The 18,005-nt window shown below is 40.5% G+C and overlaps 1 protein-coding gene across 1 annotated transcript in view; it reads right to left on the reverse strand.

Moving 5' to 3' along the window:
* Positions 1–18,005, reverse strand: part of CFAP54 (cilia and flagella associated protein 54) — a 383,858-nt gene that overhangs the window by 152,994 nt on the left and 212,859 nt on the right. Inside the window, exons 38-42 of the mRNA XM_044280574.1 lie at positions 16,381–16,604; positions 15,474–15,585; positions 9,160–9,268; positions 5,272–5,415; positions 103–303 (exon numbers count right to left, since the gene is read on the reverse strand). Coding sequence (XP_044136509.1) covers positions 103–303; positions 5,272–5,415; positions 9,160–9,268; positions 15,474–15,585; positions 16,381–16,604 — 790 coding nt within the window. The remainder of the gene's footprint in view (positions 1–102; positions 304–5,271; positions 5,416–9,159; positions 9,269–15,473; positions 15,586–16,380; positions 16,605–18,005) is intronic.

The following is an 18,005-nucleotide window of genomic DNA, read 5'->3' on the forward strand; positions in this document are numbered from 1 at the left end:
GCTTTTCAATATTTATTGGATGTTGAAGGCATTAATCCCCAGCTCACAGATTAATTGATCGAAGACTGTGACTTGTTATCAGTCAAAAAATAAATGCCTTACCAATAGTCTTGTCATAAGACGCTATAACAACTGAAAGGTGCGAGGGGGGGATCGCCTTGCTTTCAATAGAACAGACAGAGACAAACTCTTCTTCTCGGAGGTCTGGAGGGACCGGGCGGTGTGCCTGCAGTGCACCTGCAGAAAAGCCAACTTTTCCATAGGATAGTTGTGGACTGCTATGCTTGTCTTGAGAATTTGACCCTAAAAAGGAAAAATAATACAGACTAGTAAAATAAACATAGGCACCACCGTATGCAAGCCAGTTACAGGAATATGCATGCACCACAGCCCTCTTTAAATATATTATATTACACTTTGTTGTACTATATTACATTACAAACAGGTTTGAATTTAAGCAAATGGAGCTGAAACCCTTATAATGATACATTATTAAACTAATCGACACAAAAGTTTAGGCATATATATATATATAACCAGATTTACCACAACCACAACTGCAGACTATCATGGGTTAGATTTCTAGGCAATTGCTATTAAAAGGAACACCAAACCTAGAAATAAATGCTAACGTTGCCCTACTATCAGTCAGTCTGCAGTATTTTCTGCATGATCCCAACACAAAGATTATTCTAGAAATCCTGTAAAGGACACAGAAGTTAATCTCTTGCTGATCTCTTCCATTTTCATCTCATGACTGAGGGATGGGGCTTAGGAAAGGACTGGGGCTTAAAGGGAACCTGTCACCAGAGCGGGCCTATTGAGCTATTTATGTGTTTGCACTGGTCACGCTGCCAACAAGTTTTTTTTTAAATACCCAATTTGTGTTTTTGTCTAAAGAAAAAAAAAAAGAAAAAATCGAACTTGAAAATGTACCTGATGTCATGAAAATGTAGCTAGTGGAGTCACTGGGTTGTATCTCTGCGAGGTGAGTCACCAAGTGATGTCTGCTATAGCAGATGCAGAAAACCTTGTTCAGCCACCGAGATCCTGATATGTGCAGGGAGTGCACCGGCACATGGTCAGGCTCTGAAAGGGACGGTCTAACAGCGAAGTGGGCAGGATAGCAAACATGACATTTTCAAACTTGATTTTTCACAAATAAACACAAATTGAGTAACCATTGTGAACAAGTAAATAGCTCAACAGGCCCGTTCTGATGACAGGTTCACTTTAACAATCTTTTTGTTCTCCTTCCAGACAAGGCACAGCAGAAAGTATTCTTCTGCAGCCAGTTGTCATGCACCCAGACACATAACTGTGAGGACAAGTGGGGACATAGATGACCTTCTGGGAAACAGTCAGATTTCTTTTTATACAGGGTGGCCCACGTAACCTGTCTCCAATATCTCTAAATCAAACTGCCTAATAGTAAATCTGTCTTACTTGTCCATAGCAACCAATCAGAGCTCAGCTTTCATTTTTTCAGAGCCCTGTAGGAACTGAAAGCTGAGCTCTGATTGGTTTCTATAGGCAACTAAGACTGATTTATTTTTTTAGTTTGATAAAAGTAGCCTATTGTGTCAGAAAGATGGTATTCTTCCTGGAACAGCGGATAGCGATTGTGGAAGACTATGTGCGAAACAGATCAATTAAGGAAACGCAAGAGACATTTTCCGACAAGTACCCAGGAGCAAAACCACCAGCTAAACGTTGTATTCAGAGTCTGGTTCGGAAATAGCGTCAAACTGGATCTGTTGCAAACATGAAGAAACCGAGGCCTCCATCGATCAGGACAGCTGAAGTTGTGCATGAAATTCAGCAGCGGATTGCAAGTAGCCCCCAAAAATCTACTTGAAGACTGTATCAGCAAGTTGGTGTACCATGAATGATGTGTCTGTGAGTGCTGAAATCTCTGAACCTGAAACCGTACTGAATAATAAGTGTGCAGGAACTGAAAGAGTCTGACAAAGCTAAACACGTAAATTACTGGACTTGGTTGCTGGCTATGATTGCTGACAGACATTTTGGACTTATTGATGTACTTCATGACGGACGAAGCTTAGTTTAATTTATCAGGTCATGTAAATTCCCAGAATATAAGGTTCTGGTTTGCTGAAAATCCCCATTTGACTCACGAAACACCACTTCACGATCAGAAAATTGGCATTTGGTACGCAGTGTCAAGAACACGAATAGTAGGCCCAATTTTCTTCAAATCAACTGTGAATACTGCAATTTACTGGACATCTTTGAACAGTTTTACAACCAGCAGACACCAGACAACAAGATGGGGTAACATGCCACACCTCATGGAACTCACTGGCACTGGTCCATGAACTGTTTATGGAGAAGCAAACTGTGGGCAAGGGGTTATGGCCACCACGTTCCCCAGACTTGTCCACGTGTGTCCGCTAATAATCTACATCTCCTGGATGAACTCAAGGAAAACATCACAAACACTATCCCCAGCATCAAAAGCAGGATCCCACGTGCCCGAAGCTGCATGATGTAAACGGGGACCACTTTCAGCATCTTTTCTGACATGTGGGTGATAAAATAAAATAAAAATTTACTTCCTCATTCATCTTGTCATACTATCGCTGGAGGCGGGCTACTTTTTCGTGGGCCACCCTGTACTCAGTATTACTTGGAATGCGACAAAATAGAATAAAAAGGAGTAGGTGAAGGGAGGATTTGTTTTAAATAATTTTTTGTTTTTCTTTGTTTATTTTACCTTTAAGGATTGAAATATTCCAAATTAGAGTAGGTACCCACTCAAAAGAGGCCACCATGACATGGTGTGGGGGCCTATGAATTTTGATCAAAACATACAAAGTGCCTCATGGACATGTTTAGAAATTATACTGAAAAGCAATAGATCAATGCAAGGCATATGGATATGCGATCCAAGTCTTTTTTTTCCTGCAGATTGCCATATTTGAAGTTCTGTCTCCTCATTTTTTATAGTATCAGCACCATTTCCATTTTACCTAGGAGTTTTTAATTAGGTTAATTCCTACTTGGTCTCAGTCTGGTTTCTAAGACCACATAGAAAGGTGAGCTTTTGTGGTTGCCACTGTTCCTATGATGATATACCTGTGGGTTGATGGGGCCTAGTTCCAAGGTGGCATAGCCTGACAGAAGGGGTGTTGTTGAGCTGTTGTGTCTCACCGCCTACAAGTACTTTGTTGCAGTGGCGGTGGTCGTTATGTGAAGCTGCAAGAAATTAGAGTAGGGACCCACTCGAAAGAGACCACCTAGTAGTGAGTGGTCCTATTTTGATCGAAACATACAAAGTGACTAATGGACATGTTTATAAATCATGCTGAGAAGAAATAGACCAATGCATGGCATGTGGATGTGTGATCCATGTGTTTTGCTCTTTTTTACAGATTGCCTTCATCGCATTTTGAATTTTGAAGTTATGCACGTCTATAATGAAGAGCCATAATACAACCGTGTGCATGAGCTCTTTGGCTAGGCTCATAAAATCAGCTAAATGTAAGCGCTGTATTTTTGCAATGGCTTAACTAGTTTCATGCTCTTTTCATAGAGCCATACAGTGACATGTAGTTCCTTGGTGCAAAAACAATGGCATACCTACGAGTATTATAATTCATCAGTAAAATACGTTGGGTTTATACACTGCCTGTCCCAAAAAAAAAGTCGCCACCAAAGATTAAAGATTCTCAATGGGTTTAAGGTCTGGACTCTGTGGTGGCCAATCCATGTGTGAAAATGATGTCTCATGCTCCCTGAACCACTCTTTCACAATTTGAGCCCGAGGAATCCTGGCATTGTCATCTTGGAATATGCCCATGCCATCAGGGAAGAAAAAATCCATTGATGGAATAACCTGGTCATTCAGTATGTTCAGGTAGTCAGCTGACCTCATTTTTGGAGCACATATTGTTGCTGAACCTAGACCTGGCCAACTGCAGCAACCCCAGATCATAGCACTGCCCCCACAGGCTTGTACAGTAGGCACTAGGCATGATGGGTGCATCACTTCATCTGCCTCTCTTCTTACTCTGATGCGCCAATCACTCTGGAACAGGATACATCTGGACTCATCAGACCACATGACCTTCTTCCATTGCTCCAGAGTCCAATCTTTATGCTCCCTAGCAAATTGAGACCTTTTTTTCTGGTTTGCCTCACTGATTAGTGGTTTTCTTACGGCTACACAGCTGTTCAGTCCCAATCCTTTGAGTTACCTTCGCATTGTCCGTGTGGAAATGCTCTTACTTTCACTATTAAACATAGCCATGAGTTCTACTGTTGTTTTTCTTCGATTTGATTTCACCAAATGTTTAAGTGATCGCCGATCATGATCATTCAGGATTTTTTCCCCGCCAAATTTCTTCTTCGAATACGATGAGTCCCCACTATCCTTCCTGTTTTTAATAATGTGTTGGACAGTTCTAAACCCAATTTTAGTAGTTTCTGCAATCTCCTTAGATGTTTTCTCTGCTTAATGCATGCCAATGATTTGACCCTTCTCAAACAGACTAACACCTTTCCAAGACCACGAGATGTGTCTTTCGACATAGTTGTTTAAGAAATGAGAAGCAACTCATTGCACCAGTTGGGGTTAAATAACTTGTTACCAGCTGAAAGATAATCGCCCATGCAGTAATTATCCAATAGGAGGCTCATAACTATTTGCTTAGTTAAATCCAGGTGGTGACCTTTTTTTTGAGACAGGCAGTGTATTTTACAGTCTGAGAAATCAATGGTTAATTCCTAATTGCAATACTGTGATCAGTATACATAGGAGCTTTGATATAATTCAGCCATAAAAAGCTCTGTCCTAATGTATTACAAAAATAATTAATGGCAGTTGAAGTGGGCTGAGGTTTCTGTGACGCTGATCTCTTGTAATCTTTCACAGCCAATTATAATGCTTTTATGAAAGCATTGTACTGCAGACTTCTAGGAATTTATTTTGAGCGGTACATTCTGAAACGACTGGAAGTAATTTATAACATTGTAGTCTGAGATACACAGCTTTGACATTTTGACTATGCTGTCAGCATGCTAACTTATCTGTTGTATTGAATTGCTGTCCACAGAGGCACACGTATGGATTACTAACCACAATATTCCTTCTTTATCGCTGACCACTTGTCTACATTTCAGCAGGCCTGTGGAGAGCCTAATTCTTCCAGTATACCAACACCTTTACATGGATGTTAAAAATTCCATATGCATGCAGAAGCCTTACAGTGCAGTACATACAGTATATATAAAAATGGCGTTGTGTACCTTGACCATAGGCAAGGAGTAGAGCGAGTAGTTTTCTGCTGTGTTTCAGTGCTCGACTTGAGTATTTTGATTTCTGTAAACTTTCACGGAAGCAAGCAAATGTATCAAACACGTCCAGGGGAACACGTGTAAGCATTGTGCCGTCTGTAATGAGAGAAAAACTTGGTTTTTACACAGTAAGCCAAAGGCACACACACTTTGGTTTGCTAGATTTACTACTGGATAATTAAGAATTTCTAGATTCCCAATTATTGAAAGTTTTTGTAAGCAGCGAAACACACGCTATAGTTCAATATATTATGTAGACATACAATCCACTAGGGGTAAAAAACAAGCAGTGACATTTCGGCATCGTGCACATGGGCAGGTGGCTTGGTACTACAGAACTGTAGGCATTAGGGGCAGATTTAGTAATCCAGTAGATGGTGTACATTTTGGCTGTCTAGACCTGCACCAGATCCATCACGGTTGCTCCAGCCGGATGATAAATCTGGTGAATGCTTAGACACTTCTGTCTAACTTTATACCAACTACTAATTGGCTTAGTATGAAACAGCATTGTACACCAAACTTGTGGCATCATTTTGGAGTAAAATTTAGTGTTTTAGACAACAGCCTATTCTCACAAAGCCATGCCTCTTCACTGTAAGCTACACCCCCTTGTGTGCACTCATATTAGTAGATGTGGGCCTATGTGTGATGCCGTATGGTGCTTCCTATGATGTCGTATTACAGAGTTATTCCCTAAAAGAGGCAATGCTTCTATGGTAAAATAGCTTTGGAATACAGAATCTACTAGAGCATCCATGATTATTTCTTGTCAGACTCATATGGAATCTGTCAAAAAAAAACTGTGTATGCCTCAATCTGAAATCAATGCTAAGGCCCCCTTATAGGTGAAGCAAGCCCCTTACATCTGTCTGATTAACACTACTTGCATAGCTACTGCTTTGCGATTACTGCCATGCTATACTAATAGCGTGGGGTTGTCACAACTGTATATGGGTGTGGTATTACAGCATGCTACAGCTCAGGTGTGATTTCCAAAGTGTATGTCCTTCAGAGCAACTTCTTTTTTTAGTACTTTTAAAAAGGTTTTCCTGTTGCCTGGAAATAATATAGAAATGCTCCTAACCATTTTCGAGATATGCATTTGTTTTCAGTGAATGGGGTCACTGTTTTCTACATTCAGAGGTTTGAAACCCATAGACACCTAACTCCTGCTGTCAGCTGAGAACTACACTAGATACAATCGTTTCCGGTCTAGGCAATGCTCTGTGAGCTAAACAGGCTGGCCAGCCTGGAGAACCATACACAGCAAGTCCTCTTCTCAGCCAAGAAGTGGCTACAGCTCCCTCTGGTCTGGCCAACGCTCTGTCAGCTAAAGGTCCCTTTCACACGAGCGTGATTTCCGCGCGGGTGCAGTGCGTGACGTGAACGCATAGCACCCGCACTGAATCCTGACCCATTCATTTCAATGGGGCTGTGTACATGAGCGTTTTTTTTCACTCATCACTTCTGCAATGCTTTGAAATCGCAGCATGTTCTATATTCTGCGTTTGTAACGCAGGACAGGCCCCATAGAAGTGAATGGGGCTGCGTGAAAAACGCATTGCATCCGCAAGCAAGTGCGGGTGCGATGCGTTTTTCACTGATGGTTGCTAAGAGACGTTGTTTGTAAACATTCAGTTTTTTATCACGCGCGTGAAAAACGCATCAAAACGCATTGCACCCGCGCGGAAAAAACTGAACAACTAAACGCAATCGCAGACAAAACTGACTTGTTTTAGTGCCAAAATCGCAGCATTTTCACTGAACGCACCCGGATCAAATCCGTCACGCCCGTGTGAAACCAGCCAAATACAACTGCAGCCTGTGGGACAAGTGTTCTCATTCATTTTCAGCATTCAAATTCAAATATTAAAAATGGTGAGGAATTGAAGCACCAGAAATATTAGAAAGTTGTAGAACCTACAATGTATATAGTGATTAAAGGGCTATTCCTATCACATCCCGACTTCTGGGACCCCCCTTCCCCCCAGAGATCCTAGGATTGATAGGGCTGCATCCCCATTTTAATATTTTGCAGCACAGTGGCACTCCCAGACACCCATTGTACAGGTAATTTCAGCACAGCACTACGTAAGGGAGCACTGATATGCAGGGAAAACTTTAAAGGGGACATGACAAAAAAAACTAGCGCTTTATCCTCAGTCCAGCAGTCAGACCTCAACTGATCATAGGTGTTGGCATTTTAGTATCCTGAACCCTAACAACATGCTTAAAGAGGCAGTGCAAGGATGCCCCTCAACTTGGCCAGATCTATAAAGGAAAGATTACTTACCTGCTTCCTGGCGCTGGTCCGTGCTCCTTCTACTCCAGGCCTGCGATGCCCCGCTGGGCTTCTGGGTTGACATTGCTACAGCCCATCACTAGTCATGGCGGAGACTGGGTCCCCTTGCATCATGTGACCATCTGTCACAACATGAGAGGAGCTGATTTCCGGTGTGGCCAGTGATTGGCTGCGGTGATGTTAAACCAGATGTTGACACTGAAGGAGCCCAGCAGAGAATCACAGGCCTGGAGGAGAAGGAGCGGGGACCAGCGCCGGGAAGCAGGTAAGTAATCTTTCCTTTACAGGTCTGGGCAAGTTGGGGGGGGGGGGGGGGGGGGGGAGTCTTTCACAACCCCTTCAAACAAAAAAAAAATTATATATATATATACAGTACAGACCAAAAGTTTGGACACACCTTCTCATTTAAAGAGTTTTCTTTATTTTCATGACTATGAAAATTGTAGATTCACACTGAAGGCATCAAAACTATGAATTAACACATGTGGAATTATATACATAACAAAAAAGTGTGAAACAACTGAAAATATGTCATATTCTAGGTTCTTCAAAGTAGCCACCTTTTGCTTTGATTACTGCTTTGCACACTCTTGGCATTCTCTTGATGAGCTTCAAGAGGTAGTCACCTGAAATGGTTTTCACTTCACAGGTGTGCCCTGTCAGGTTTAATAAGTGGGATTTCTTGCCTTATAAATGGGGTTGGGACCATCAGTTGCGTTTAGGAGAGGTCAGGTGGATACACAGTCCTACTGAATAGACTGTTAGAATTTGTATTATGGCAAGAAAAAAGCAGCTAAGTAAAGAAAAACGAGTGGCCATCATTACTTTAGGAAATGAAGGTCAGTCAGTCCGAAAAATTGGGAAAACTTTGAAAGTAAGGGCTATTTGACCATGAAGGAGAGTGATGGGGTGCTGCGCCAGATGACCTGGCCTCCACAGTCACCGGACCTGAACCCAATCGAGATGGTTTGGGGTGAGCTGGACCGCAGAGTGAAGGCAAAAGGGCCAATAAGTGCTAAGCTTCTCTGGGAACTCCTTCAAGACTGTTGTAAGACCATTTCAGGTGACTACCTCTTGAAGCTCATCAAGAGAATGCCAAGAGTGTGCAAAGCAGTAATCAAAGCAAAAGGTGGCTACTTTAAAGAACCTAGAATATGACATATTTTCAGTTGTTTCACACTTTTTTGTTATGTATATAATTCCACGTGTTAATTCATAGTTTTGATGCCTTCATAGTCATGAAAATAAAGAAAACTCTTTGAATGAGAAGGTGTGTCCAAACTTTTGGTCTGTACTGTATATATATCCCCTGTACTGTTAGTCTCGAATATGCCACTCCCTGCTTTATCAATCTTTATTTAATAAATGTTGTCAAATGGCAAAATGTCAAGTGAATACCACAAGCTATCATCCAGCGGTTATACAAAATAGTCCACTTCATACAAACATTATAGCGGTCTAGAGAGAACATAGTGTGGTTTATTTGCTTTGAATACAAATACACGTCACATAAAGAGATGTAGCTCAGCTCTGACCTAAATGAACAATGTGTCCTCTCTGATCAATATCGGCTCCAGAGTTCCTCACTTTATTATTGAATGTGCCAACGTGCGGTTGTTTTCCGATGTAATTCCTGCAATGCATCTAAAGAGCAAACGAGAAGAGAGAACATTTCTGAAGGCTTATGTTAACAAATGTGTTTAGCAATTTATGATGTGCATGTTCTTCAGATACCATAATAACAATGTTGTTTTATAGATAATCCAGCAAGGGAGAAGACAGACTGAGGTTAATCTTGAGTAAAATATCATAACTAAAATGTTATACGCCAATCTAACAAAGCAGAAAAGCTGTATAATGTTCTTTTTATGTTAAACAGAAGGAACAGTTACTGGAAATAATATGTTTTTATAAAAAATAGAAAATACCACAAAGACAATGATGACAACAGAAAGACATTTCTTATATCCTGTGATTTTCTTCATTTATGGAATGCAAAAAGTAAAGAATAAATGCAACAGAAGACTAAATCTGAAAGAAGATGGCAATCATGACCCTGACACCCTGATAATGGGGACCTTTATATGTACATGCTATAATTCAAGGAGATTGAGTCCCACTGATACTGACAACATACATTTTAAATGGTTTAAAAAACACTTATTCTAAATTAGGGGTGCATAAACATTTTTGGGGGGCCAAAGGCCACAAATTCTCAGTCTGTAGTAACTGAAATGGCTACAATATAAATCATGAGATAATGTAAATTATTATATTTTGAGCCAAGTGCAAATGTTACAGCCACCCATCTACCCCTCCTATACTGTTGATAGGTAATCAAGCAGGTACAGTGTCTTGCAAAAGTATTCACCCCCTTGGTGTTTTCCTTTTTTGTTGCATTACAAACTGGAATAAAAATGGATTTTACTTTAGATTTGATTTAATGGACCTGCCAAAATTTTGCATATGTATTCACTCCCTTTTCTATGAAAGCCCAAAATAATGTCTGGTCCAAACAATTAACTTCTAAAATCACATATTTAGCTAAATAAGGTCCCCTTGTGTGCAATATGAGTGTCACATGATCTATCACATGACATGAGCATGAATACACCTGTTCTGAGGCCCCTGAGTCTGTAACACTACAAACAAGCAACATGAAGACCAAGGAGCCCTCCGAAGAGGTCAGAGACAAAGTTTTGAGAACTATAGAACAGGATTGGGTAATAAAAAATACCCCACACTTTGAACATCCCACGGAGCACCATTATATCCATTATAACAAAATGGAAAGAATATGGCACAGCTACAAACCTGACGAGAGAAGGTCACCCACCATAACTCACAGGCCAGGCAAGGCAGGGGATTAATCAAAGATTCAACAAAGACACCAACAATAACACTGTAACTGCTCCAAAGATCCACATAGGACATGGAAGTATTTGTCCATAGGACTAATATAAGCACGTACACTTTATGAAAGAGTAACCAGAAAAAAAGCCATTGCTTAACTGGTCACTGACCTTTCACAAAACTATCATAAGAAACTCTGTAATATATCTAATATGTCTAGTTCTCATATTATCACCTGTTTAAACCCTCTCCCGTTTAATTGCATTTTACTTTGAAAAATGTCTTAAACCCATCCAGGATGGGATCAGCTTCACAGAGGGATCATATTACACATGTCAATGCAAGTCCATGGAATGGGGAGTTAAAGTTAGGGCTCATGCACACAACCATATTTATTTTGTAGTCTGCAAAAAATACAGATGACGCCCGTGTGCATTCCACATTTTGCAGAACGGAACACCATGACCATAATAGAACGGTCCTATATGTTATGCAGACAATAATAATGACTTCCACTTTTTTTTTGTTTTTGCGGAACCATTGAAATGAATGCTTATGCATACGATCCACACAAAAAAACTGAACGGACACGGAAAGAAAATACATTTGTGTGAATGAGCCCTCATTCTTGATTCCCTGCTTTCCCCAACTGCCTACTGATGATTGCTAGTTCTCTTCTAATGAGAAAGGTAAGGCTGCCAATCAGCAGATGGGCAGGGAGGACAGGAGATCATGAATAAAGCCTCATTCACACGTCAGAGTTCCATGGACGTGTGCTGTACGTGTTCTCCGCACGTACAGCACACGTCCCCGTTGATCTTAATGTGTGTATTCAGACATCAGTGTTAAAGCACGGTCCGTGGTTCTGTTTTTAGCACAGCTGCATGCTTTATTTTGTCCTTGTTCATGGATATATCACGCCTATTATAGTCTATGGGTCCGTGAAAGCCACAGATGCCAAAAACACAGAACAGGTGCAGATCTTTCCATTATACCTTATCTCTATGTAGGCTTCATATCTGGTTTTGGATCACAATAACTGATGGAAATAACTGACCAAATAACTGACATGTGGGCTTAGCCTAAAATGATATCGCTTGTTGAGTCTAGATATTTCAACAAGGTCAGGATATGAAGCCTAGAGTTCAGAAATGAGCATGTGGTCTGCCTGGTTCCAGCCCACAACTATTCTCCCTGCGTTCTGTCATAACCAAACACACTTCTCTATTTACACCCAGAATAGTCAAGCATATGAGAGGGGACTGTATAAAGCAGAATTCCCACATTAATAGCTTAACCCCTTAATGACCGCCGATACGTTATTTTTACAGCAGTCATTAACTGGGTTTGTTCCGCCTTTTTACGGTGGCCTAGAATGAGCGTTGCATTGGTATCCCACGTAGTGAAGAGCAGGATCTCAGCTCTCATATGACAGCTGGGCTCCTGCTCTAAGGCCCCTTTCACACGGGCGAGTTTTCCGTGCGGGTGCGATGCGTGCGGTGAACGTATTGCACCCGCACTGAATCCTGACCCATTCATTTCTATGGGGCTGTGCACATGAGCAGTGATTTTCACGCATCACTTGTGCGTTAAGTGAAAATCGCAGCATGCTCTATATTGTGCGATTTTCACGCGACGCAGGCCCCATAGAAGTGAATGGGGTACGTTAAAATCGCATAGCATCCGCAAGCAAGTGCGGATGCAGTGCGATTTTCACGCACGGTTGCTAGGAAACGATCGGGATGGAGACCCGATCATTATTATTTTCCCTTATAACATGGTTATAAGGGAAAATAATAGCATTCTGAATACAGAATGCATAGTAAAACAGTGCTGGAGGGGTTAAAAAATATAAAAAATAATTTAACTCACCTTAGTCCACTTGATCGCGAAGCCCGGCATCTCCTTGTGTCTCCTTTGTTGAGCAGGACCTGTGGTGAGCATTAAATACAGGTAAAGGACCTTTGATGACGTCAGATCACATGCTCCATCACCACGGCGATGGACCATGTGATTGGAGCATGTGATCTGACATCACCACAGGTCATTTAGCCCACAGCTCATTCAAGAAGTAAAGAGACCGGGAACTACGCGATCAAGAGGAGAAGGTGAGTTAACTTTTTGTTTCTTTTTTTTTAACCCCTTCAGCCCTATTATACGCTGCATTCTGTATTCAGAATGCTATTATTTTCCCTTATAACCATGTTATAAGGGAAAATAATACAATCTTCAGAACATCAATCCCAAGCCCGAACTTCTGTGAAGAAGTTCGGGTTTGGGTACCAAACATGTGCGATTTTTCTCACGCGAGTGCAAAACGCATGACAATGTTTTACACTCACGTGGAAAAATCGCGCATTTTCCCGCAACGCACCCGCCTCTTATCCGGGCAAAAAAACTGACGCCTGTGTGAAAGAGGTCTAACTGATGGGATCGGCAGAATCACTGATCTGGGCCGTTTTTGAAAAAGTACAGCTTCAATAGCCAAAGTAGAGAAAAGTATCTTTATTTCAGCGACTTTGTAAAAGTAACATGACACCTGTTTTTGCAATTAACACGTAATTTATACTGCACGAGAAACGCAGTGAAAACTTTTAAAAAAATATGATAGAATTATTTTATTTTGTGTATTAGTCACCAAAAAAAGAAGAATGAAAAGAAATCAAATCAAAAAGTGTTATTACCACAAAATGACACCAATGGAAACTACAAGTCGTCCTGCAAAAATCAAGCCCTCATCTGTCTTTGTACAGCAATGTTTTTCCCTGTCCCCCACAGGAAGAGTTAATATAAGTTAAACAGTAAGATATGTGTACCCCCCAAAAAACAGGCCCTCATACGGCTCTATCGACAGAAAAATAAAAACGCTAGAGCTCTTAAAATGCAACGTTACAAATTTGAAAAAAATTGATTAGTCACTAAGTTGTAAAATGCATACAGGAGGGAAGGAGTTAAAGAGGTTTTCCAAGATCTTTTTTCCAAACTGCCAGGAGCCTGTTAAAATGAAAAAAAATAATAATAATTTACCTCCTTACCTTACCAAGTTTCCTCTAATCCAGTGTCATTGTTCTGTACTTTCCATTGGACTGCAGGCATGACATATTGTTTTAGCTGCAGCTGTGACATTCCATAAAGGGGCGAACTGGCCATAGACCCTACAGCATGGATGTCAAACTCATGGCCTTCCAGATGTTGCAAAACTACAACTCCCATCATTCCCTGATAGCTGTAGTATGCCCAGGCATGATGGGAGTTGTAGTTTTGCAACAGCTGGGGGGCCACAAGTTTGACATCCCTGCCCTACAGGGAAACTTCTCAGTGGGGCAATGCCCAGGGGGCCACAGAGCCCTCCTCATGGCCGCCAGCCAAGTAAATGACAATCTGACGATCCTAGACCTGAGACCATCAAGCACCTAGGTACCAGGCTGGCAGCTGCAGGTCCCCTTTTGACTCCTGAGTTCAACTGGAGTAGGAGGACAGAATATGGTGCTGGCTACCATAGTAGGGCATCTTCCGGGGAGGTATTTTGTGCTGCTGTGGCATTATTTTCTGGTGCACTGTGGAATTTGGTTTTGATGGTGCACTATATTGTGCTGCACTGTGGTATTTGTAGAAGGGGACGTCTCTAACCTCCACTCGAACCACAAGTGGGGTGGTGGGAGAGAGAGAGAAAGAAAGGGGCGCACAATAGTATAGTACATTTAAATAAATTAAATTATTGAAAAGAAAGAGCAAGGCTCACCTTATTGAGTTGTGCTAAGGATAGGCACAACTCTATTGTAGATATGAATGGAGTAAAATCCAATTCCACAGGTCTGCAGCCGCAGGTAATATCTCTCCTGGAAAGGGGGTCCAATCCTCCAGAGAGTGCTTGTCGAGAAGAAAAGATGCTGCAATGGCGCAAATCCACTGGTGGAAACCGACATGAAACTTCAATCTGGATATTCCTTTTTTTATTTAAAGAAAGTGCATAGCCATGTAAACAAAGCGTTTCGGGGACTAAAAGTTCCCCTTCATCAGGTTCCCCTTCATCAGGTTCCCCTTCATCAGGTTCCCCTTCAACCTGATAAAGGGGAACTATTAGTCCCCGAAACATGTTGTTTACATGGCTATGCACTTTCTTTAAATAAAAAAAGGAATATCCAGATCGAAGTTTTATGTCCGTTTCCACGAGTGGATTTGCGCCATTGCAGCATCTTTTCTTCTCGCATTGTGGTATTTGGCTCTGCTGAGGAGGTACCAGGCTCCCAGCAGTTTGGAACAGTAACAGAACTTGGACATAACCTTTAATGCAGTCCTTATAAAAACCTTAATATCAAATATATTCAGACTGTTTTCTCTCCATGGTTTCTACTTCTAGACAGCTTCTATCCAGTCTAAAATGATGAGCACGCCAAACAAATTGGCAGTACCCCATACTCATAATGTAGCACTAAGACGCTTCTGAGCATTAAAAACTTTTCGGAGAGAAATCTAAGAGGATTTTGCCAAAGTGGACATTTTATTAAATCCAGTCAAGGTATATTACTGCAATCATTTCATCGACACTAATTTTTAGCCACACACAAACACTTATACTTTTTTCTGTGCTGACCGAAGCACACTCTGAGCGAAAGCACAATGCTTACCAGTACTGGATAGGATGTATGACTGATGTGCTCAATTATTGAGCTTCAGAACAGAACAGCCGCACAAACCTACAGAGCAACTAAAGTAAGAGTGACCAGGTCTTTATACTGGTGCTGAACAGAAAAATGTAAACTTATACAGAAAAAAGAGAAACAATAATAACTGAGGAAACACGGTGATTAATAACTATATATAAGGATCAAAAGGACCAGAAGTTTGCTAAAGCTCTCATCTATTTTACAAAGAAATAAATTAGAATTAAATTATAATGCTAAATTATTCTTACCATTCAGGAAATGAAGGTGAATCCATGTCAGTACAAACATTAAACAATAAATATGCAAAAAAATGATATTCAGTCACTAACCTTTTCATCACTATAGGAATTAACATGAGGTCCTTTTTTGTCAAATATTTTGCCAGTCAGCTTCCTTTGTGCATGAACCAACAGTGGTGTGACTTGTTCAGTAAACCTCTCACTGTAATAATGGAATATCATATTAATATATTATATATATATATATATATATATATAAAAAAAAAAATCAGGGTGGATTTAATTTAAATCAAACTGATTTAAATCATGATTTAAATCACTAGTCAGTAAGGCTTGATTTAAATCATAGTTTTCTACATAAAGACTAATTCTTGCTGGTATAACTTATAATATGCAAGTAGATGAAGATTTTTAGAATAACAACTTTTCATATTAGTTTGATTAGGTTGATTCTGTATTCATAGGTTTGTAGAAGTTAGGATTAAGGTCTTTTTCTCAACTCTGTTCATGTTATAACATTTTTGCTGTGAAGAAGAGGCATGTGATCTCTGCTGAGTCAAATTCAGTTTTGAGAACTGCAAAAGTAAACCAAGCATCTGTGATAATATCTTGTAGGCAGATAAACTGCCCAATAATCTTACAAAAGCCTCTGGAAGAGCATGACATTGTGAATGGATTAATGGAATTTATGTACCAAAAAAAAAAAAAAAAAACATATACAGTCTTATTCTACATAATTAAAAAACTAATCTTTATTTCATGATGGAATAACCTTTGGATGGTAATATATTTTCCTCAAAAAGCATTTTATATTAAAAAAAAATCTGATTTAAATCAAATCAATTTTTTTTTTAAATCATTGATTTTTATCCACCCTGATATATATATATATATATATATATATATATTCACTCAAAATTAGCAGCATTGGATTTGAACACTTAAGTATAAAACATATCTGCAGCAACTATTTATATATCAGTGTAAATCTACTTACTGAGAGAGTATATTAAATTGCACCGCTATATGCACCAATGCTTCCCATCTTTGCAAGGAGTATAAAACTTCCAAGGCTTTCATTATTACATCACATATCCAACGCATGTCAATTATAGTCACATCATCAAAGGGATATTCAAACTTCAAGTTAGATCCACCCTCTTCATCTGCAATATTACCCATGCAGCTTGGGACACTAAACTTTTCACTGTCATCAATGACCTAAGAACAAAAAACAAGATCATTGCATTATTCACTCATGGCACATGAAGATTGTATTTATCAGCATGCTACTACAAGTGCAATGCTTCTAGAAAAGAACACCTCTGTAATACAGCATACGGTGAGACAGGCTATTTGCATGAGACCCAAATGTGATGTGCCCATGTGACCACTGAGCTTGGCTGCTGCAGTGATAGGAAAAAGCCACTTTCGGTCTGGCAGGGACCAGAAGCAGCCGGGAATAGAGTAGCCGAGTCGGAACAGTAAGACCACGCAAGGTGTTTTTTTTTTCTTTTCTTAATTAGCTATAGGTTACAACTAGTGTTGAGCGAATTGAAGCATTCAAAGCGGAATTCGATCTGAAGTTTAGGGAAAATTTTATTCCCCCTTGAAGCCGAATTTCCTCATGCTTCATGTTAATGAATCAGATTTTTTCTAAAATGGCTGCTGTACGTGTTAAAAAGTGAAAGTAAGAAGTCCGGGAACATTATATAACCCATAAGCAGCTAGCCAATCAGAAGACAGCCATCCCCTCATCCCATTCGGTCTTCACCATTTACTGTGAGCTGAGCTTAATGAGAGTCGTGATAAGCTATTATGAGCTAGGGACAGTATTGCCGACAGCTTTTAATTGTAGAATATTGGATAAGGAAAGTGCAAGAAGATCATAGGATAAGTTTTTATACACTACAGGGATAGCATAGGGACAGCATAGGGAGACTGCACGGACAGTGCAGGTTGAGTTTAATCGCCATGTGCATCTTGTTCACCTGCTGCCACAATCCCAGTTAATCTGTTAGATTATATATAGAATTACTGTGCATCAGTAGTAAAGGGTGGTCTAATATATTGATGTGTGCATCTGGTTCACCTGCTACCACAATCCCAGTTGATCTGTTAGTTTATATATAGAATTACTATGCCACACTATTACAAGGCGGTCTAATATATCGCCGCGTGCATCTTGTTGAACTGCTGAAAAATTTGCAGTTAATATTTTATTTTATATATAGAATTACCGTGCCTCAGTATTAAAGGGTGGTCTAATATATTGCCGTCTTATTTTGTTGAACTGCTGACAAATTCACAGTTAACAGCCCTCCCATGTGTCGGGCCCCTCTGTGGGAATATACTTACCCGCTCCCCTCGGCGCTCCTGGTCCCTTGACTGCCGCTGCTGCTTTTCCCTGTACACGGATGAAAACATCCGGTGTTGGGGGGGAGCAGCCAATGGCAGGCTTGTCCCCGTCTGCCATTGGCTGCTCCCCCGTGACACTGAAAGTTTTAATCCGCATACAGGAAGAAGCAGCAGCGGCGGTGCGGGACCAGAAGCGACTCAGAAATAGAATTACTGTGCCTCAGTATTAAAGGGCGGTCTAATATATTACCACCCGTATCTTGT

Source organism: Bufo gargarizans, chromosome 2 (assembly GCF_014858855.1).
Source record: "Bufo gargarizans isolate SCDJY-AF-19 chromosome 2, ASM1485885v1, whole genome shotgun sequence".
Classification (NCBI taxonomy): Eukaryota; Metazoa; Chordata; class Amphibia; order Anura; family Bufonidae; genus Bufo; species Bufo gargarizans.